Source organism: Poecilia reticulata, chromosome 17, assembly GCF_904066995.2.
Source record: "Poecilia reticulata chromosome 17, P_reticulata-male-v2, whole genome shotgun sequence".
NCBI lineage: Eukaryota > Metazoa > Chordata > Actinopteri > Cyprinodontiformes > Poeciliidae > Poecilia > Poecilia reticulata.
This window is the reverse complement of record NC_088846.1, coordinates 22,678,329-22,700,903: the sequence shown is the minus strand read 5'-3', so window position 1 is coordinate 22,700,903 and position 22,575 is coordinate 22,678,329. Positions and strand designations below refer to the sequence as shown.

Genomic DNA, 22,575 nt, shown 5'->3' with positions numbered 1-22,575 from the left:
CGTGTTATCCAGGCATGAGCTAAACTGCTATAAATACGCACAAGAAAAGGCAGAGAATGAGTGCAGTTTTCTCTCTCATTAGGGAAAAACATGAAGTTTCTCATCCTGGTCGCTCTGTTTGGCCTGAGCTTTGCTCAGCACAATCCCCAGCTCAAAAGCGGAAGGACTGCCATCGTCCATCTGTTTGAGTGGCGCTGGGCTGATATCGCTGCAGAGTGCGAGCGCTTCTTGGGTCCTAATGGCTTCGGGGGTGTTCAGGTATGTCTGCTGGCACTAATGTCTGTAAATGATGAGTTTAATGTTAATGCAGCAGGACAAAAAAAAAAAAAAAAAGTCACAATAATAATAATAAAAAAAGTGGCCACTTCTTTTGCAGGATGGTTTCTGCTGGAAATCTCCTGACAAAGATTTTTTTATCCCTGATCCCAATCAAAGTCATTTAAGATCAAGTATTTGCCTTTATCTAAGACTCAACTCAAGCACCTGGATTTCTTTAAAAAAAAATTTTTTTGCAGCACAGGCTTGGACAGTAAATAAATTCAACAAAGTTATTTCAGTTAAATGCCATTTAATTTACCTTTAATGTCATTTTTAAAAATGTAATTTAATTTACCATTTACCTGGGCAATGAGGTGGGAAGTAACGAAGTACAAGTACTTCATTACTGTACTTAAGTACAATTTTCGTGTATCTGTACTTTACTTAAGTAGATTTAATAATGGATACTTTCTACTTTTATTCCACTACATTTTACAGTAAGTATCTGTACTTTCTACTTCACTACATTTCTACAAAACTGTCTCGTTACTCGTTACATCCAAGTCGCGTTGCGCTTTTTTTCCGTTAAAATGTGAAGTTCAGGGATTTAAGGTGGCGCCGTAAAATCCGAGCAATAACGTGACTTAGTGTCTATTGTCACCCATCGGCTCCACCTTTACTCGCACGTGGAGCTCCAGACATGCGCAGTGGTTTCCTCTGAGCGGGAGAAAATGTCTGTCTAATCGTCAGCAATATAATAGCGCTGCATAAATCGATATGGCGACATGTAAATTCAGCAGCGCTTCGCTTTCACAGACGGTGGGGACTTTGTCCAACTTTTAGCGTCACTTGGAAGGAAAGCTTAAAGAAAGGTAAACTCTGTGGACGTGATGCTAGCAAAGCTAGCTGTACAGAGACACATGTTGCATCTGAGATGAAAAAAAGTGTCACTCATGCCCTGAATTATTGTGTGAAGGTGTTGACTGAGGTGTCGCAAATTTGGGACAACGCTGTGACCAAAGTCTGCATTGATATGACATTCAGGAACGATCCGATTCTTCCGGACGGATCTTTACTGATTAAATTTATTTCAGCTCTAAGTATTTAATATCTAGGTGTTTTATGGGAAGGTGGATCTTTCAGATCAATTTGAGAAGCAATTTTGATAGGTAAAAGTTAATTTTTTTGTGTCACGTGCTGGTCTTGACTTGGTCTTGGGTTGGTGGTCTTCACTACAACACTGCTACTGGCTCCTTGGTTACATGTCCTCCCTCATCCACCTTCTTTCCATCCCCTTTCTGTTGGATTTCTTTAAAAATAAAAGCCACTAGTGGCAAAAAAAGTGAGGTTCATGTTATGTTAGGACAGGAGACAAGATGTTTCCATCCCTGAAATTATGATGCATAGAATCACATATTTAAGTCTAAACTGTGTTACAGAGAGTAAACATAATAAAAACATGCTCTATCTGTGGCATTGTTTATTAAAATGGCACATTTCTAATGTAATAAAATTAAATATGATCGGTTCACTTAATGATATTGTGTTAGTGATTAGGTAATGCATTCAGCAAGTACTTTTACTTATAATACACAAGTATTTTTAAAAGCCAGTACTTTTTTACTTTTACTTAAGTACAAATGTTAATGTGGTAGTTTTACTTGAGTACATTTTTGTCTGTGTATTTGTACTTTTACTTAAGTACATTTTTTGAGTACTTTCTCCACCACTGGCAATGACACATGCTTGATGCGCCTTAAATGTCCAACTGTCTTTGATGATGTGGCCACTGCTTTTCAAGAGAACTTTTACAAACAACCACGTAAAGTATGGGGCCATGATTAGCTCCAAGTTCCTTTAATCCATTGCTTTTTCGGATTCATTACATTATGATTTAGTTCTCTGCTAGTTTGCAATCTTGTCCAACATATAATTAGTGTACTTATACTAGTATGACATCTACAAAATTTCTGGACATATAACACATCATGCATCTGATCCAATATTTTGTCCATTAGAAGCAGGTGACGGAAAAAATGTTTTTTTTAATTTTTTATCTGACACCCTCATTGCAGTGCTCATGTAGTGTTAATATTGCTCCAAAAGATGCAAAGGGCAATATGTTTAGTCCTTTTGATTTTACTTGGGGATGTTTAACTTCATCTTTTTCACTTAAACAGTTAATTTGGGGAATTTTCCATATTCAGCCATATGTCTATCACTACAGCTTCGAAAATGATAAATGGGCAGAATTTATGCTGCATTGCACTTTACATGTTAACCACACTAGAACCATATTCACCTAATCACACCGACACAGTCGAAAGGTGCACATCAGCATTTGAAAGTTGGGGTCAAATCCACAATGTTACTATTGCAAGACTACCTTGTCCACTGATCCACAGTTACCACAAGGAAAAAACCCAAGCCAACTTTGCAGACAGCAGCTGGATTGTGCAGACCTGTTTGCAAAACTAGTTTTTATGTTCACTTTTTATCTTAAGCAAGGTACAGTTGACATTAAACCTAGACAGTTTGTTAAAAACAGATTTAGATTTGTGTCCAACTAGATTGTTAAAATAATTGAATTTAAATCTGGACATATCTGGTTATCACTGAATGTGATAACATGAGACATTTTGATTTCCATATTATCCGTGTATTTCTTTATTCTAGAACTTCAACCGATATAAATATTCTCAAGCATTTGGTAATACATCTACTTGTTAATACTAAACTCGAGCAGCTCAAGAGTCCCCCCTTAAATGCTCCTTTAGATATGAACACTTTTCTGAGAGTTTGTGTTTTGAATGTGACAAATTACAAGTGATAAGTTAACATTCGTCTATTGTGTTGCTCAGATTTCTCCACCAAATGAACACATTATTGTGAGCAATCCCTGGAGGCCCTGGTGGCAGAGATACCAGCCAATTAGCTACAACCTCTGCTCAAGATCTGGCAGTGAGGCTGAACTCAGGGACATGATCTCCAGATGCAACAATGTTGGGGTAAAATAACATTCTTTATGGTCTGTGTGTGTGTGTGTGTAGTAGCATGTTTGGCTACAGAGGCTTTGATCAAAGAGTAGTAGGCTTAGGGTTTCATAACGCTCGAGTCTATTCGCAGGTCAACATCTACGTGGATGCCGTCATCAACCACATGTGTGGATCTGGAGGTGGAGAGGGAACCCATTCTTCCTGTGGCAGCTGGTTCAGTGCCAGCAATAAAGACTTCCCCAGTGTTCCCTATTCTTCTTTGGACTTCAATGACAATAAATGCAAGACTGGCAGTGGTGAAATCGAGAACTACAGCGATCCCTATCAGGTAATTAGTGCCGAAAAAAGAAGACAACAATATAACTTTATATATATATATATATTTATTAATGATCCTCCAATCAGCGTGATTATTTCCATCTGTTTTATTGTGACTGTTGCTTACTTGTAGGTGCGCGACTGTCGTCTGGTTGGTCTGCTGGATCTTGCCCTTGAGAAAGAATACGTCAGGGGCAAAGTGGCTGACTTCATGAACAAGCTTGTTGACATGGGTGTGGCTGGATTTAGAGTGGATGCTAGCAAGCACATGTGGCCTGGTGACGTGGACTCCATCTACCGTCGTCTCAACAACCTTAACACCAAGTGGTTCCCAGGTGGTGCCAGACCTTTTATCTTCCAGGAGGTAAACTAGAAAACTACTCAAATTTCACATAAATTCTAATAGCCAGGCAGCTTTACTATTGCTCCGTTGGATTTATGTATGACTATCACACGTAGGTAATTGATCTTGGAGGTGAGGCTATCTCAGCCAGCGAGTATTTCCATCTGGGAAGAGTGACTGAATTCAAATATGGTGCCAAACTGGGAACCATTTTCAGAAAATGGAATGGGGAGAAGCTTTCTTACACCAAGTATGTTGGCAAATTTTGTGGTGTATGAAAGTTACTGAACAACATCAAAAATATCAGTGATTTCATTTGTACTCAAAATCCATAAATAATTTTGACATTAATCTTTAATTATTTCTATATGTATTTCACCAATGGATTCCCCACAGTAGATATGATGTGCTCATGTGTCCAGGAACTGGGGAGAAGGTTGGGGATTCATGCCTGATGGCAATGCTGTTGTCTTTGTTGACAACCACGACAACCAGAGAGGTCACGGTGCTGGTGGTGCCTCCATTGTTACCTTCTGGGACGCCAGACTCCACAAGATGGCTGTGGCCTACATGCTGGCTCATCCTTATGGACAGGCCAGAGTGATGTCGAGCTACCGCTGGAACCGCAACATTGTGAATGGAAAGGTATGCCTTTGTTTTGTTTAGAAAAAAATGAAACAAGCATTATATAACATATTTTAAACATTATTTGAGTTGTTCCTACGTTGAGGAAAAAGTGTTGATGATTACAGGATGAGAATGATTGGATTGGCCCTCCCAGTAATGGTGATGGATCCACCAAGCCTGTTCCCATCAACGCTGACCAGACCTGTGGAGACGGATGGGTGTGTGAGCACAGATGGCGTCAGATCAAGTGGGTTCACAGAACACGTTACATTTCATAGCATGATGAAATGTATGATGCATGATGAAATGATGATCAAATGGATTAAATAAAAATCTTTTCTCTTAAGGAACATGGTGACTTTCCGTAATGTGGTCAGTGGACAGCCTCATGCCAACTGGTGGGACAACCAGAGCAACCAGGTTGCCTTTGGACGTGGTAACCGTGGTTTCATAGTTTTTAACAATGACGACTGGTAAGCATTTTATGAGCCAAAAACTTTTCCTTTCCTGTATATTGTATGTTAAGTTTTTTCAGATCATTGTCTTCTTTAAAAGTGAATCAGTTTGAACGTTGCTTAAAATAATGTGTGGCCCATTTTTAAACTGCAGGGCCCTAGATGTAACCCTGAGCACCGGTTTGCCCGGCGGAACCTACTGTGACGTCATTTCGGGCCAGAAGGAAGGAAGTCGGTGCACCGGAAAGCAGATCCAAGTTGGAAGCGATGGCCGCGCAAACTTCTACATCAGCAATACAGAGGAAGATCCTTTTATTGCTATCCATGCTGATTCCAAGCTGTAAACTGTAAACTCCAAATAAAATTGCATGAAATCTTAAATATGGATTTTTTTTTTGTTATTGTTCTTTCACCTTTTTATAGCTGCTTAAAATTATACATGTTATGACACTCGATGCCTTGATGACACATTGAAGTGCATACCAAGCTCTTCGATGACTTTGATAGAGTTCACATTTTGTGTTTGCAAGAGACTGAATGGTCATGTCCAGTATATCAGCCATCTACATGTTGAAGATCCAATGAGATTGTACGGCTACTTGCTGTGATTGTGTCATGATGCGCAGATTGCCTACACCAGACCCTGACAAGTTTGACCCCAAGGATTTAAAATAAATTATTAGGTTAAACAATGCATAAAGTATTAATTCTCCATAGAAATCCAGATCTTGAAATCAAGTTTATATCATGCCTGAGTGACTGTAGGACAATAAAGCTACTCCTTTGAAATGAGGATTGCTTAGATATGTCAGCGATTTGTCTTATGACTATGTTCGGTCATCAGGGGGAGTCGTATTACTGCTATACAGAAGCAGAGGGGCCGTCCTCTTAAAATGACTCACTAGGATAGTCCAGTATTCCCTAATCACACCCAACAAAGGACGGAAAGGTAAAGGCTTTAGAACTGGCACATAGGTCATATGTTGAAATCAGTTTCTGTAAAGAAAATTAGACTTACTGGAATGTCAACAAGAAACTGAAAAAGATTTGTAGCGTCCTCACTTGGCTCTGGTGTGCAGAATATGTAGAAAAACAAATGAGCAAAAATATCATGCTTTTGAGTATTTCAGCAGACACTGTCTATAGTAAAGCAAATCTGCACCAAAATAGCATTTTAAATGTGTGACAAAAGTCAGCTTTTTAAAACAAGTTGGTAAATTATCAAGGACAGAATGCAGAATTCAGACCAACAGTAAATCAGCAAATTTTAGTGAATGTTTTTCTTTGATTACTGTTTTTCACAGAGGCAAAAGGTCATATTTGAATTGCAGACCTGCTTTGGCCTTTTATTTGCTTTTTAAGACTTTTGTTTGATATATGTTACTACATCCTCTTGCTGCTGAAATAAGTGACCAAACACACATGGGGCCAGTCTAAACAGGTGCGCTCTAACGGGTAAGACCTATGATGTGCGTCTGAATATACTACAGTTAGAACCAGGTTAAACAAAATGTTTAATGTTACATTTTTGCTGCTTTTGTTTCTGGCATATGTTGGCAGAAGATGGGATACAGTCTCTCTTTTTGCAGAAGCATGAAGCTGTTCATTTTAATAACCCTGTTTGGGCTCAGCCTCACACAGCACAACCCGCATTTCAAGCATGGAAGGACAACAATTGTCCACCTGTTTGAGTGGCGCTGGTCTGACATCGCTGCCGAGTGTGAGCGCTTCCTGGCTCCGAAAGGGTTTGGTGGTGTTCAGGTGAGTTGAGCTGAATAATCTGTTTGCGTTTTGGAGAAGTAATTGTTTATAATGGTTTCCTTCTATGCTGAATTTACTAAACGTTCCAGCTTGTGTAATTCACTAAACTCTATCAGTATTAAGTATTAAGCTTATGTTCCTTGATTAAAATTTTAGTTTTCTCTGCAATTTTTTTCCCCAGCCTTTATATTTTTAACATGACTTTGTGCCCTCAGTATAAAAAAAAAAAGTCAAATACACATAACTGTATTTTGGATCTATCACTCAGATTTCTCCACCAAATGAACACATTGTTCTGGACCAGCCATGGCGGCCATGGTGGCAAAGATACCAACCAATCAGCTACAATTTATGCTCCACATCAGGCAGTGAGGAGGAATTTATAGACATGGTCATCAGATGCAACAATGTTGGGGTAATTTTGGAAAAGAGGCCAAGTCTAAGCAGCACCTTCTGATAGATCCTAAGACATTATTAAAACAAATAAGTACCAAAAGCTTTTTGTTGCATTATTTTCTTCATTGAAATTGAATTTTTACCATTTCCTGAGTTTCGGCACTTCAAAATTGAAGAATTGTAAGCAGTTAAGCTTATTATGTATAATCATGACATAGAAATTGCCATGACTTGTTGTACAAACATATTGCCAACAGGTTAATATTTATGTGGACGCTGTCATCAACCACATGTGTGGAAGTGGTGGCGGAGAGGGAAACCACTCCTCGTGTGGAAGCTGGTTCAGTGCCAGCAACAAGAACTTTCCAAGCGTCCCGTACTCTGCTTGGGACTTCAATGTGAACAAATGCAGAACGAGCAGTGGCGACATAGAAAACTATGGAGATATTTTTCAGGTAAAACGTTCTTAAATCATTCTTCAATTAAAAAAACGATTTAAAGTATCCACTGTATGTATCTATATCATGTTGTGTAGGACAGGATATTAGTCACCAACACAGCTGCTTGAACATTTTCACTTTAAAATCCAAAACATTTATGAAGCATTCATTAATACAATAAAGTTGATCAATTCCGTATTACTTAGTTAACACTACCTAGGTTCTTTTAGATGGAATGATAACATAAGCACTGGCTGTCGTAGGTGCGAGACTGCCGTCTGGTCAGTCTTTTGGACCTTAATTTGGAGAAAGACTACGTCAGAGGCAAAGTGGCTGAGTACATGAACAAGCTAATTGATTTAGGTGTAGCTGGATTCCGAGTGGATGCCTGCAAGCACATGTGGCCTGGCGACCTGGAAAATGTTTACGGTCGTCTTCAGAACCTCAACACAACGTGGTTTCCCAGGGAATCCAAACCTTTCGTCTTTCAGGAGGTAACATTTACGTAATGGAATATTTTTTTATTCTTAAATGAAGAGATATTTAAAATGTCTAATAACGTCATATAGTATATATTGCGTTTTGTGTTGTGGCCAAGTAGTGTGAAGTAGTTGCCTCCTCATAGATTTTATCTTGTTTGTATATTTTGTCAAACTTAAATGTTTCAGACAAATTAAATATCACAGGGCTCTAGTGTAAAAACACACACAAAACAAGCAGTGTAATATAAAAAGGTTGCTAGGAAGAAAGATTCACCGCCGCACATTTAAAAACACTCCTTAGGACATAAGAGAATCACTGACTCAGTTTATCAGATCTTCAAAGAGACAGCAGCCTGAGGGCTTGAGTTCAAATTGTGAGAAAGTGCGTGCAAATGGTTTGCATCTTAAATACCGCTGCCAGAAAAAAAGATGCTTTTATGAAAGCCTCACTCTTCAATGTGACTGTTTGAGCTAAAGCAATATTATTTGTTTAAACAGGTGGCTGAGTGCTACACAGCCTGCAATAGGAACCATGAGAAAATGAGGGAAAACAAGATGACATGCAAAATTCAGAAAGCAGATGTACACATGAAAACAATTATGGGATGGCTAAAACATTTACCAAAATATAAAAACATGACATTTATGATCCATCCCTAAAAATTACTGACACCACGAGGCTTTAACAGATGTAGAGTTTTGTATTTCTTTTTAGCAAAATAAGCAAAAACATATTTCTTAAGTGAAAATCTCAATGTTTTTGTTGTATTTGTGGCTTGGCACAGTCAGACTGAACCGTTTCTGGTGCACATGTTAATTTTTTTTCTTCCCTTGGCCCTATAGGTTATTGATTTGGGAGGTGAGGCCATCTCTTACACTGACTATGTCCATCTGGGCAGAGTGACCGAGTTCAAATATGGTGCAAAATTGGGAAAAGTCTTTAGAAAGTGGGATGAAGAGAAACTGTTTTACACAAGGTATGCTTATTTCGGCAGATATGCTAGCATTAAAAATCCGGATGTCCACTTATGAACTTTTGAATACGATTTTCTTGATTCTGAAATGGCATTGATCCTTAAGCCAATCAGCTGTGATGATGTTTTGCTATGCAAATGAGCAGTTTCTGCTAAGGGCTAGAGCAATTATGTTCTGGCACATGCAGGAAAAGATATCTTAAGATGAAATCGTACTTGCGTGATCAATCAAGACTGCATTTAGCATTAAAGTAGATGGGCCACATTGTGGAAATAGGAACCATCCATAAATAATTTTTACATTAATGTTTAATTACCATATTTCTATATGTATTTCACCAATGAGTTTCCCAGAATAGATATGATGTGGTCATGTGTCCAGGACCTGGGGAGAAGGGTGGAGCTTCATGTCTGATGGCAATGCCGTTGTCTTTGTTGACAACCACGATAACCAGAGAGGTCATGGGGCAGGTGGCTCATCCATCATAACTTTCTGGGACTCCAGACTCTACAAAATGGCAGTCGGCTACATGCTTGCTCACCCCTATGGAGTGACCAGGGTCATGTCTAGCTACCGCTGGAACCGAAACTTTGTGAATGGAAAAGTAACGTCTGCCAACCTTTGTAAGTATCAAGAGTTTTCCAGAGGCTTTTGTGTTTTACCTATTTTTCAAAACCAATAGGATCAGAATGACTGGATGGGCCCTCCAAGCAACACTAATGGATCCACCAAGTCTGTCTCTGTTAACCCAGACCAGACATGTGGAGACGGATGGGTGTGTGAGCACAGATGGCGTCAGATCACGTGAGTTCTTAAAGGAAGCTGCCAACCGTTCAACAAAACATGACCAAATTTGGCTTACTTTTACAGGTGATACAAAGGAAGTTTTACATGGTAAATAATTATATATGTATTTTTTGCATCTGCTTTGAAGAAATATGGTGATTTTCCGTAATGTGGTCAATGGACAGCCTCAAACCAACTGGTGGGATAACCAGAGCAACCAGGTTGCCTTTGGACGTGGTGATCGTGGTTTTATAGTTTTTAACAATGATGACTGGTAAGGACTGAAATTCTGCTTTTCCACTCCTTAAACTATACTTTACATATTATATTATGGTTGCTCTAATGTCACCCTGTCTTTGCTTTTAGGACCCTTAATGTGACCCTTAACACTGGTATGTCAGGTGGCACATACTGTGATGTTATTTCTGGTCAGAAGGAAGGCAACACCTGCACTGGAAAGCAGATTCTTGTTAGTCATGATGGGAACGCCCACTTCAAGATCAGCAACTTAGACGAGGACCCCTTTGTTGCTATTCATGCCGAATCAAAGATTTGATATGTGATGTCATTATTTAATCATTGTACGTTTACTGACCTATTACCTACAGCAATATTCCTCAGAGTGGGACACATTTATTTGCTTTATTTCTAAGTGCAAATGTTCAATAAAAAAGTGAGAGCAAAAAAATAATAGTCCATATGTTTCACTCAAACCTCAAAGCCAATGACATTCAAGCACACAGGATCCTATAAAATCAGTTAGGTATTATCAAAGCCACATACAGTAACAAAGTCAGCCTTATATCACCTGAAGAACATTTCCAGGATTAGAGGACTAATGTTTCAGCAAGATGCATAGAAACTCATCCAATCGTATTGATTACTGCAACAGTATCTTCACAGGTCTGACTAAGAAATCTATTAGACGGGATTCAGTAAAACCAGGAACATATAGCACATCACCCCAATTCTTAAGCCCTCACTGGGTCCCTGTAGCTCAGAGAACAGACTTGAAAATATTGTTGTTAGTTTATAAATTACTGAACAACTTATCACCATTATTTATTAAAGATCTGCTGCTGTTGTATCAAACTTCCAGACCTCTCAGGTCTTCTGGTTCTAGTCTGCCCTGCAGCCACAGAACCAGAACCAAACATGGAGAAGCAGCATTCAGCTTCTATGCACCGCAAATGTAAAACAAACTTCCAGAAAACTGCAAAAGAGCTGAAACACTGAGTTCCTTTAAACCTAGACTAAAAACCCACCTGTGTATAGTTGCTTTTAAACCATAATAAATGAAACACTGACCAACATTTTGATGTGTAATGATGGCACTTGACAAAATGTAATGCTTACTGGTTTACAGTGTGACGTCTTCTCTGACTTTGTATTTTTGTGTTTTTATTATGTAAAGCACTTTGAATAGTCGTGTTGCTGAAATGTGCTATACAAATAAACTTGATTATTATCTCTTCATTCTGTTTTTCCCCTAAAACAATCTTTTTTACAAGCAAACATCCTAAAAACCTAAAACATTTATGTTCAAAGAATGCATGTTTGAAACATGAATTCTAGCAACCTCATTGTACTGAGGTATAACTTATTTTAATTGACGTGTTTATAAAGTGCTTCCTATTGTGAGTTTGTTCTAACTTTATAAAAAACAAACAGCAATATGTCCAAAGTAAGAAGCTTTTGCAAAAACAATGCCTCTTCAAATATAGTCATAAAGCTAACACTATATAGTAATCAGTATCAATAATATAGTGATATAGTGACAGCACTCACTTGTCAATGATGATTGGTCAAACCAGTGTCCACCTTTTCAGCTCAGTGTACTGCCACTTTCATTTGCACCAAATCCTTTTCAGTGTTACAGTAAATATTACATATTGAATATTCATGTTGTGTTGCCCTGCGACAGACTGGCGACCTGTCCAGGGTGACCCCGCCTGGAACGTTAGCTGGAGATCGGCACCAGCAACCCTCCTGACCCCACTAAGGGACAAGGGTGTAAAGAAAATGGATGGATGGATATTCATGTTTTTGTTACTCTCAGTGCAGATAAACGTTTGTATGAATTAGAAAAATTATGGCTGTGTCCTGCACCTCAATCTTAGAACACAAGAGACACTTATGTTGGAGTCCCTGCCAATGTCCCACATTGGGACATCCAGTATGGGATGGCCTGGGGGTGTCTCTGACGGCGTCATATGGGGGGCGGGGGTTGCAGTGCATTGCAAACATTTTACATATCTCGCCACTCTATCAGCTGTGAACCTCCAGGTGACAAACTCCATCATATACATCCACACAAAGCAAACACTTATTTCTATGAATATTTGTCCGTGAGTGGGCGTCTTATTCAGACGCCCACTCACGGACAAATAGTCCAAATAGTTGAAGGTCATGCAAACGCAGTCAACTTTTAGATGAAACTTTGCATGCAAGAATAGAGAAAAATGTGTCAGTATATCAGAATCCGTAGTGGGATAATAGTGTTAATAAGCTACCAATGTCATAATTTCACTTTATAGAAGGTTTTCCAAATTTGATGTAAATCATGGAAGTAGTAGAATATATTACTCTTTAATGGGGTTCAAAGACGTCTTGCTTTTATGTGATTTATATAGAAATAATAATCTAGACCTCTCTGTTTAGAATGTGTTTTATAGCTCAATATCAAACCAATGTTTTATTCAGAAAGAGAAGGCTTTACCCTGGTAAACCTGTTCTGTCATTTTGTGACAAATCTGTTGTGAACACATTTATTTATTTATTTATTTATTTATTTATGTCAAAGAGACAAAAGTAAAATCAAGAAAAAGAAGAACAAAAAAAAGTTAAAACAATTTATCATGCCCAAGTGACTTGCAATTTTTTTATTATCTGTTCGAAAGGATTTAAGAAATTAAATGTTGCCAGTATGCTTGGTCTGACGTCGGAGTGAAGTTGTTACACCATTTACTCCCTGGGAAATTGACAAATACTTTATGACTTTAAAACCTTTGTTAAAAATAACTCCCAAGATTTCTCAGTCCGTAAATAATGTTTGCACTGAAGGCTAAAGTTTAGCTGATTTGCTAATGCCTCGCTGTGCAAGTGATGATGGTGCTGTAGCAAACAAAACATAAAACAATCAATTAATTTTAATTGATTAAAATTAATCAATTAATCGTAATCTGGACACTTTCCCGAAAAATGCACCAAGAGAACCACACTTACTGTGTACATATGTGTGCCTGCATGAGAGAGTAAGAACAAGACATTAGACACGTCTAATCTGCTGAATGCCCCATCCTGCCATTTATCCAACACACCGTGACCCAGATAAATCAGCACTTATATTAATAAACTTCATGAAAAAGTCTTACTCATATTTGTCATGTTTAGCTTTCCACCCTGCATCAGAACTGGAGCTATTTATATTATCTGAGAAGAGCAAACTGATAAAATTGCACCTGCTAAATCCCCAGGCTTGTACTTGTCAGCTTTTCATTGGTTAAGCAAGATAGGAAAATACATAAATGCTTGCAGTTTAGTAAAATGTGTGTGTGTCCAGTTGTCTCAACAATGAAGCTGATCATTTTGGCAGCGTTGTTAGGGCTGTGCCTCGCCCAGCACAACCCCCACTTCAAGGATGGAAGGACAACCATTGTCCACTTGTTTGAGTGGCGTTGGGTCGACATCGCTGACGAATGTGAGCGCTTCTTGGGTCCAAAGGGATTTGGTGGGGTTCAGGTATGCGTTGATGAACATGGGCGTATAGCATGATTTAGCTCTAAGTGATATATTCCATTTCCATGCCGACAGTGTTAGATTGTTTCTTTGAAGTTATTTTCAGGGTCAGTTCCAGTTGAAGTCAGAAAAAGCAGTAAAATGCTATGTTAATGGGTATTAATAGAATTTCACCAAAACAGTTACGTTTGGTGCAGTTTTCTTGCATTAGCTTTATCGATCCACATTGACTGCAACTTGTCATTCCTCTCCAGCTAAACCGATAACAGAGTAAAGAGCTGGATTTTTTGAAGATGATATGTTCTTTAGCTTTCCACGTCTTATTGTTAAAAAATAAATGGTTGTCTGATCATCCCAATCAACAGATGAGGAGGACTGATGCACTTTAGGTCTGACTAGCTCACAAATGCAAGAATTTTACTGTTTGCAAGTTCATAGCAGGGCTGCACGGTGGCGCTGTTGGTAGCACTGTTGCCTTGTGGCAAGATGATCCTGGGTTAAAATCCCGGCCTGGAGTCTTTCTACAAATACTTTAAATGTTCTACCTATGAAAGCATGGGTTTTCTCCAGGTACTCTGGCTCCCCTTCAAGGTTCAAGAACGTGATTAGGCCAATTGTGTCTCTACATTGCCCTTAGGTGTGAGTGTGTGTGTTAATGGGTTTAGGCCTGTGTTCCCTTGAGGATCTGTCAAGGGTGTATCCTGCCTCTCACTAAATCTCTGCTGGAGATAGGCTTTCCTGATTACACTAGCAGGAATAGACAATGAGTGGATGCAGACAATGATGTGATATCTTTATAATTGAGGTTAGAAAACTATTTCAGAACTAAATAGAACCCGTTTCAAAAATAAAAGCTAAATTTTTAATGAATTAAGTTCTGCATGCACATGATACACCATGCAGTTTTCTAACAGACAGTTTCAAAAGGGGGAGTGGAAGCAAGTCAGATGTAGTGGTCAAGTTTTAACTAATGCGGTTTTATCTCTTTGGCTCAGATCTCTCCACCAGCAGAGCACATTGTTCTCGACAATCCCTGGAGGCCTTGGTACCAGAGATACCAGCAAACTAGCTACAAACTTTGCTCCAGATCTGGAACCGAAGAGCAACTGAGAAACATGATCACCAGATGCAACAATGTTGGGGTAAAGAACTGTGATTTAGGGAAAAGCCAACAAAGCTATTGCATGTTACAGCAACGTGTAAATCTACAGACCTACACAACCAACAAATATCTACCAAATACTTATCCAAAATGTTGAATGACTTTTTATATTTAAGTATAAGCAGAACCACATTTAAGAATTCATGTGTTCGATATCTGAAAACATGAAAACAGGTCAACATCTACGTGGATACCATCATCAACCACATGGCTGCAACTGGAGGAGGAGAGGGAAGCCACTCTTCATGTGGAAGCTGGTTCAGCACCATCACCAGGGACTTCCCCAGTGTTCCCTACACTGCCTGGGACTTCAATGGAAACAAATGCAAGACTGGCAGTGGTGAAATTGAGAACTATGGAGATCCATATCAGGTAGTTAATGTCACTAATCAGGACTGCCAGATTGGTGAAAATGTCTACACATTTCTGCTAAACCTCAGCACTGTTTTGTTATAACATTTCAGAACTTTCATTATAAATATACATGATGCTGACTTGTCCAGGTGCGTGACTGTAATCTGGTCGGACTTCTGGACCTTGCACTGGAGAAAGAGTACGTTAGGGGTAAGGTGTCAGAGTACATGAACAACCTTGCAGACATGGGTGTGGCTGGATTCAGAATGGACGCCTGCAAACACATGTGGCCCGGAGACCTGGAGAACATTTATGGACGTCTTCACAACCTCAACACTAAATGGTTCCCTGCAAACAGCAGGCCCTCCATCTACCAGGAGGTAACATTCAGTATAGCTTTTATTTCCTATGTATTACAATTGTATGGTTCTTTGTGATATGCTACATGCATATCACAAAGAACCATCTGCACTGCAATAGGCACAAGCTAAATATTTTGTACACCATGCTTTCAGGCTCTTTGTTCCTGTAATATGTTTGGTAAAAATGTGTTGCTTAATGCAGAATAAAATATTAAGAAGTTGCAACTTTTTCAATAAAACATTTTTCTTAAAAAGATCTAATTTCCAGCAGCTGCAATGAGTTCTCGTTATTTGAGATCTATATGTAGGCCCAGTTTGTGGACCAACTCTTTTTGATTCAACAAACAGCTCCCAGCAATCCCCAGTTAGTTTCGCCTATATACATAAACTGATGCAAAGCAGATCTGTTTGTGCCCCTTGATACAGTTTTTTGAATAGATCCTGTTAAAGGTATTTGCACAGCCCTGGTAAGGCAGTAGAAGGCAGCAGGAGAGAAGATGGGAGAAATAATATAGAATGAAAAGGCAGAAAAATTGTTTCCACGGCAAATATTTTCTTTAAGAGTTTAATGCATTTATCGATATACTTCTAATCTAAGCTTGTATTGCTTTGGTCCAGGTTATTGATTTGGGAGGTGAAGCCATCTCGTATAAAGAGTACACCCATCTGGGAAGAGTGACAGAATTCAAATATGGAGCCAAACTGGGATATGTCTTCAGAAAATGGAACGGAGAAAAGCTGAGCTACACCAAGTATGTTGTTTTCGATGTGAAAAATAATTATTAAACTCTAAATATAAAGATTCAGTTTTTACTTAACCTAACTCAAAACCTTTTTTTGTTTCCATTTTTTGTCCAGGAACTGGGGAGAAGGCTGGGGCTTCATGTATAGTGGCGAAGCTGTTGTCTTTGTTGACAACCATGACAACCAGAGAGGTGACGGTGCTGGTGGTGCCTCCATTCTTACCTTCTGGGAATCCAGACTGTACAAGATGGCTACTGGCTTTATGCTTGCCCACCCTTACGGACAGGCCAGAGTCATGTCTAGTTACACCTGGGACCGCAACATAGTCAATGGACACGTACGTGTTGAAATACTAACCAACGTTCTGTGTTGTAGTTCATATTTGGATCAACTTTTAATCTCCTTTGTTGTGACTGTAGGATCAAAACTACTGGCAGGGTCCTCCTAACTTTGGTGATGGAACTACCATGCCTGTAATCATCAATCAGGACCAGACTTGTGGAAACGGATGGATTTGTGAGCACAGATGGCGTCAGATCACGTGAGAGCTTAAAGAAACTTTCTAAAACCAGCAACATTTATGTTTGCTAATTTTCACGTTTCTTATCAAGGAACATGGTGCAGTTCCGTAACGTGGTCAACGGACAACCGCTCTCTAACTGGTGGGACAACCAGAGCAATCAGGTTGCCTTTGGACGCGGTAACCGTGGTTTCATAGTTTTTAACAATGACGACTGGTAAGGTCTTAAGATAACTTTTAGTAAATTAGTTCAATCTGGAAATCACATCAATAAAATGTTTAAGACATGATATAGATGTACATGTTTTGTTGTTGCCGTTTTACACGCTAAAGACGAAACTCTTGATTTTGTTTCAATCAAAAATAATTTGCTGTTCACCTTCAGGAGCCTGGACTTGACCCTGTACACCGGTTTGCCGGCTGGCACCTACTGTGATGTCATTTCTGGCCAGAAAGAAGGGAGCAGCTGCACTGGGAAGCAGATCTCTGTTGGTGTGGACAGCCGTGCCCACTTTCAGATCAGCAACACAGAAGAGGATCCTTTTATCGCCATTCATGTTGACTCCAAGTTGTAAACACACCCTCCATAAATTCAAATAAAGCATTATCTTGGATGAGTGTTTTAATGTCATTTTTTTTACCGTTTAAAATTTTTTTATTTTGCTTTGAAATCAGAACATTTAAGAAATAGTTTGTTTTATTTCAACAGTCTCTCACACAAATAGTGAGACTGATAAACTTATTGACTGGATGAACTCAAGAGGCCAGTATTATCAGATATGGTTTTTGTTTGAACTAGAAAATATATTAAACATATTAAAAATGAGTTCAAAGCATTTTAATACATGTATCAACATTTTAATTGACGTATATACGTTGCATTAAATGCTTTTATTTAAATTAATATTTTTTCTTTGTCTTTAGAATGTTAATGCATTTAATTTATGTGCATGTCACTACTGATGCTGTTTTTTTCATTGCGTAACAAAAACAGGATCATCTTTGAAGTCATTAATTAACCAATCAACCAAAACTTTCGAGACCTCTGAACGTTTTCCGTTGAGTTGTCAGGTTTAGTTTTGGTTATTCTAATTTCTTCCACTGTTAGTTCTGCAGTCCAGTCAAAGTCTGGTGTCACGATAATACGAGAGCAGTTTTATTAGACAGATGAAAGAACGTAGATAGTTAACAGTCCTACCTCACTGTTGAATTTTTCTGATGAAGGTGAAACAGTGAGTCAGTCAGTAGGATGAATGGATGATCTGACTCTCTGGAAAATGGTTTACTCTCAAGACATCTACCCTATACAAAAAGGAACAACTTTTATCCAACATCCTCAATTTCTACTTGAGTTTGTAAAGACATTACGTATCACAATGCACATTAAATCCAATTTCGTTTCAATCGTAGCATAAATTAACTCTATTCCTAACACTAGTACACAGCTCGACATTTGTCTATCTACATTTAGAAACATGGCACTTTTTTTGGTTTTCATCCTAAACATTTAAAAGAAATACACTTCTTAAAATGAAAATTCGCTATTTAGACCCAATTAATGCTTTTGGATTGCAAGGTTTCTGGAGGGTGTGAGGCGGGTACATCCTGAACAGGTCACCCTTCAGAGTTATTAGTGAAATCATGTCGAAAGTGATTTTTTTTTTAAACAGGAGAGAAAAAAAATCTATCAAATAAATGTCATTTTTAGTGTATCCAACGTCTGAAGAGAGAATATCGCATTCAAAATGAATGGATTTTTTTTTACATAAGTAATTATGTTTTCCAGTTTAAATGTTACCAACATAACTGGCATACTTTGCCTGTTAAAGTAAGAAACTTTTCTAATATTGGCAGATGGTATCTGGCTCTTGTAAGTCTAAGACAAATGGGAGCTGCATTCCTGAGGAGACGGGGCCTCCTAGTGGCATGAATTTGTATTGAAACTAAAAGTTTCTCGCTTGATTCAAAACGATCAAAGCACATTTTAAAAGAACAGAATTTACATCAACGTAATGGTTAGACAAAAATTTAAACAAACAAAAAAAAAAAAATCTTAATGATAAAATAAAGCTAGAATACATGTCTTTCAGTGACGATTTGAAAGCAAGTATAGCTGAATCTGTTATAAAAAACAGTTTTTAAACATAGATCGTTTTTAGGAAAGGAGTTGTGTAATTTTTCCCAAACATTTGGTCCTAATTCTCCACATAGTCTGAAAAAGTGTTTGAGCCAGGGTTTGACTCTAGATAAAAACCAAAACCCAGACCGTGACTGCCATGACTCAGAAAGCTGGAGCAAGAGATGACAACAAAATTCACTATTTGTACAACATGAACTTGTATGGCTCTATTTATGGTCGTGTTTGAATTATTCCATCTCATTGGTTTCAGTGGATACAGTATTCACCACTTTTATAATGAGCACATTTTTGGATCATTTAAACCAGATTACTTTATTTTTGGCCCGAAATGCTTGCAGATCTTGGTCAACGGTTTATTGTAGCCAAAGGGGGAAATAGATTATTGAAAATATGCAATAAGGAGGAAAAACAAACAAAATATGTTATCCAGCTACACCTTTATGCAGATGAAGCTTGATCTGTGTTAGCTGGTCCATGTTAAATATGTGCTCAAAAGGAAGCTATAGATCACACCTGCAATTATTTTTCTATCAGTTATCAACAATCAAGAAGAATGTGATTTAAAAAAATCTAAATTTAAAGTGACCACCATTTCTTTTCACTTGTAAACTAAAAGGTCAGGGAGAAGGAACAGCCTGACCTCAACTGTGCTTGGGCTTATACAGAGGACACACCTGCTCCTAAAAACATTTAAGAGCACTACTATAATGCATGATTTTAAATTTAAAAAGACAAGTTTTCATACGTCCTTCTGATTTTTAAAAATTCAGTGCACAACATCCTGTTCTTAACCACTAAACACATTCTCAACCTACAGCATCAAATTATCAGTAAAAATGGTCAAACACAAAACTAATAAGCTCCTCGTGACTTAAAAACATAGATTTTGCCAGATCAATGTTGATGTAAATATCTTTATGTTTGATTATGAATACCAGCATATTGTCAACTCCACTGCAATGGAGAAAGAACAGAGTCAATTTCTTGTTATCCTCCAACCTTTTAAAAATTAAGAACCTGGTTTGATGTAAAACTTGATGTTCCCACATGATTTTTTTTTTATCTAAAATTGCTCTGATAGACACAGTTAGTTCACCTGTAAAACTGGAAGTTGCTTATAGAGCTCTTGCAAAGCATCATGGGACTGGACAAGAACAGTGACCAGAATGTTCACATAAACCCAAATATCACGTCAGTAATCCGGTTATGTTTCTGTTTTTATTTCTTTTTTTTTAAATAAAAGCCACTCTTTACACGTCATGTTAGAAAGCCAGTTTAACCTTTTTTGGGGTTAAAAACTGAACCCAGTTTTCTGGGTCATTCCTGGAAGTGTGTAATGATATTGTAATCCCTCCCTTCTCAGCTGTCAAGGGTCAGTGAGTGTCCTGAATGGAGAATGTGCCTTCTGCAGATGTCCTTCCTGCATTGTGTATTTCCACTCCACTGGGACAACTGTCCGCCATCACGTTGCAGCCACTTCAGTTTCACCTCAGTGCCGTGCTGGCACCCCTCATCCCTCCATCCTCACACTTCCTCACTCTCTGCTGCCTGTCTTCCTGTCCCATCAGCCTCTCTCTCTTTCCCTCCCTCTCTCCGTCTCCACCTTCCCGGCCCAACTGCTGAGTTTCTGTCAGCAGATCTGGACCAGTGACACTAGAGCGCCAGCCACCAGAGGTGAGACTGCAAAGGTGATACCTGCCAGAACATTCAGCTCATCCCAGTTGTCATGACAACGGAGCACATGCGCTAAGAAAAATGAGGAACTCTTGACAGCCTAATAGAAAGAAAAAGGGCTGTGAGGGAAGAGGGGGGAAAAAAACATGTAATATTGAAGATAAAAGGTTTATGCATGGATAAAATGTAGTTTGTAATTTGAGCCCTTGCAATATATTTAATTCCTCTAGTTTAAAAAAAAATGCATAGAGAAAGCATTAAAAACATACTTTGTGCCTTATTACGTTAGACCTGTAAGTATCTTGGACACTGTGGCGTTTTAAATGAATGAGGGAAAACAGTAGGTCGGACAATGAGCGCAGAAGAAATGGCTGAAGGAGACTTCTGCACTAGACAAACCTCGACACGTTGCAGATGCTAAATTATTGACCTCTCCTTCATCTTTCGGTCCGGCAGCTGTGCGGACCTGTACCCTCAGATTAGCTACAGAGATGTCAGCATCGCAGACCAGCTTCTTTGCTCCTGTCATCCTCACTGATGCTTTCTGACATGGCTGTCAACGGCGTCCCCATCCTGTTTCATATTTCATATGGTGCACCAGACCCGTCTCCAATGAGGCAGTCATCAACCTAAAGATAAATGCATGTTTAAAGTGTACTGTACTCAGCTTTTTCTTAAAGGGGGAAATAAGAAGCAGAGAAGATGCTTTTTTATAAGACCTGAAAAGACTGTTTAGTAAAATACATAATCTACATAAAATATGCCCAATCATGTTATTGTGCACATGATAAATACAAAAAAATGAATACTTATTTCTTTGATAATAACTGGATCAAAGGGCAAATATGAAATATGAGAGTTTAACTATATGGCATTTGTGCACAGTCCTACTTTTTCAACATGCAGCTGTCATAGACGAGGCATCCAGCATCAAGACCTGTACCGTGTGGCTCGTCTGATGTCAGATAGAGATCTGATTTTTCTTCACTAGGGGGCAGTGTTGAAGCAAAAACTGTGAAGTCAAACTTTTCCTAAAACAAAATAAAAAGTCCCTGCCCATTTTGAGAAGCCTGACATCTATAATGCGAGAGCATTAGTCATACTTGATGATTTGAACATTGAAGTTTCATCTTGTGTGTCGTCAGTGACAAGAGACATGTGTAAAACGTTTCTATTATTGTCTGTTGAGCGTATAAGTGAAGCACAAGTAGTATTACACGTTCACATTACAATTTCCACGTAATTTGGTTAAGTAAATAATAGGGGCACGATATTTCTAGAAGCAAGAGGCATGTTTTAAGGATATCTTTTGTGCAGTTTTAGAAAAACGTCCATTTTTAAGAACTTTAATTTGTGGACTTTAACTCGTTTTGTTAACCTTGACAAATACAACTTGAACTTAGCTCAAGGTGTATTTTTTTAATTCACCTCAATTAAGTTTATAGAGCAAATGGCATTGTATAAACAAAGAAGATTCAGTTATACAAAGCATCATATCGTACATACGTTAAAAGCATAATCTTTTTAATGAATACAATTCCAATCCAGTCATGCAGACAGATTTAACGAAATACAGTCAAATTTGGTTCTTTATTGTAATACAAGAAGAATTGGTCATAACTGTTCTGTGAAAGCATAACGTCTGTGTGTAAGTGGGCAACCGCCCAGTGCGGCATCTTGTGGGGGGGCAGCATGAAACATACAGCCACGTTCCAATGGAATGATTTCAAAAAAATATTCATATGTTGTAACGGTCCAGTCAAAGTCCAGACCTAAAGTCCATTCCACAGTTTGAAGATTGCCATCCATACACTCTCCAACCATTATGATAGATTTTCCGAAGTGGAACAGAGAAAGGTTTTTTCTGTAGATATAAAAGGTTGATAGATACACGACTCAAAACAACAACAACAAAAACCCTCATAAAACCTGCAGCTCTAATTGCAACAAATTTGCTTGTGTACTGTATTAGGGGTGAATTCTGAAAATGATGCATTGTTTTTCTTCTACTTCAAAATGAAGCTATTTTGAGCTACGTAGTATA

The 22,575-nt window shown here is 38.5% G+C and overlaps 3 protein-coding genes across 3 annotated transcripts; all 3 read left to right on the top strand.

Annotated features, from left to right (window-relative positions):
• Positions 1-51: 51 nt before the first annotated feature.
• LOC103479747 (alpha-amylase) lies at positions 52-5,378 on the top strand. The gene is made up of 9 exons (XM_008434370.2): positions 52-258; positions 3,120-3,266; positions 3,385-3,582; positions 3,706-3,936; positions 4,032-4,165; positions 4,338-4,560; positions 4,668-4,789; positions 4,890-5,015; positions 5,152-5,378. The coding sequence occupies exons 1-9, from the start codon at positions 91-93 to the stop codon at positions 5,339-5,341; spliced, it is 1,539 nt and encodes a 512-aa protein (XP_008432592.1). The 5' UTR covers positions 52-90; the 3' UTR covers positions 5,342-5,378.
• A 424-nt stretch (positions 5,379-5,802) lies between these two features.
• Positions 5,803-11,313, top strand: LOC103479748 (alpha-amylase-like). The gene is made up of 10 exons (XM_008434371.3): positions 5,803-6,452; positions 6,558-6,758; positions 7,027-7,173; positions 7,412-7,609; positions 7,858-8,088; positions 8,920-9,053; positions 9,433-9,655; positions 9,734-9,855; positions 9,986-10,111; positions 10,204-11,313. Exons 2-10 carry the CDS (start codon positions 6,561-6,563, stop codon positions 10,391-10,393), a joined length of 1,569 nt encoding a protein of 522 aa, XP_008432593.2. The 5' UTR covers positions 5,803-6,452; positions 6,558-6,560; the 3' UTR covers positions 10,394-11,313.
• Positions 11,314-13,397: 2,084 nt separating this feature from the next.
• On the top strand, positions 13,398-17,331 carry LOC103479749 (alpha-amylase-like). Its single transcript, XM_008434372.2, has 9 exons — positions 13,398-13,578; positions 14,571-14,717; positions 14,912-15,109; positions 15,241-15,471; positions 16,072-16,205; positions 16,312-16,534; positions 16,617-16,738; positions 16,809-16,934; positions 17,103-17,331. The coding sequence occupies exons 1-9, from the start codon at positions 13,411-13,413 to the stop codon at positions 17,290-17,292; spliced, it is 1,539 nt and encodes a 512-aa protein (XP_008432594.2). The 5' UTR covers positions 13,398-13,410; the 3' UTR covers positions 17,293-17,331.
• The last annotated feature ends 5,244 nt before the right edge of the window (positions 17,332-22,575 follow it).

What these genes read in the sequence shown, in the direction of transcription:
- LOC103479747 (XM_008434370.2), top strand. Translation starts at nt 91, where the DNA reads ATGAAGTTTCTCATCCTGGTCGCTCTGTTTGGCCTGAGCTTTGCTCAG. An exon ending in ATGGCTTCGGGGGTGTTCAG is followed by an intron (nt 259 to 3,119) that starts GTATGTCTGCTG and finishes TGTGTTGCTCAG; the next exon opens with ATTTCTCCACCAAATGAACA. An exon ending in GACCTTTTATCTTCCAGGAG is followed by an intron (nt 3,937 to 4,031) that starts GTAAACTAGAAA and finishes TATCACACGTAG; the next exon opens with GTAATTGATCTTGGAGGTGA.
- LOC103479748 (XM_008434371.3), top strand. Translation starts at nt 6,561, where the DNA reads ATGGGATACAGTCTCTCTTTTTGCAGAAGCATGAAGCTGTTCATTTTA. An exon ending in GAAACTTTGTGAATGGAAAA is followed by an intron (nt 9,656 to 9,733) that starts GTAACGTCTGCC and finishes CAAAACCAATAG; the next exon opens with GATCAGAATGACTGGATGGG. An exon ending in GTTTTTAACAATGATGACTG is followed by an intron (nt 10,112 to 10,203) that starts GTAAGGACTGAA and finishes CTTTGCTTTTAG; the next exon opens with GACCCTTAATGTGACCCTTA.
- LOC103479749 (XM_008434372.2), top strand. Translation starts at nt 13,411, where the DNA reads ATGAAGCTGATCATTTTGGCAGCGTTGTTAGGGCTGTGCCTCGCCCAG. An exon ending in GCAACATAGTCAATGGACAC is followed by an intron (nt 16,535 to 16,616) that starts GTACGTGTTGAA and finishes TTGTGACTGTAG; the next exon opens with GATCAAAACTACTGGCAGGG. An exon ending in CACAGATGGCGTCAGATCAC is followed by an intron (nt 16,739 to 16,808) that starts GTGAGAGCTTAA and finishes TTTCTTATCAAG; the next exon opens with GAACATGGTGCAGTTCCGTA.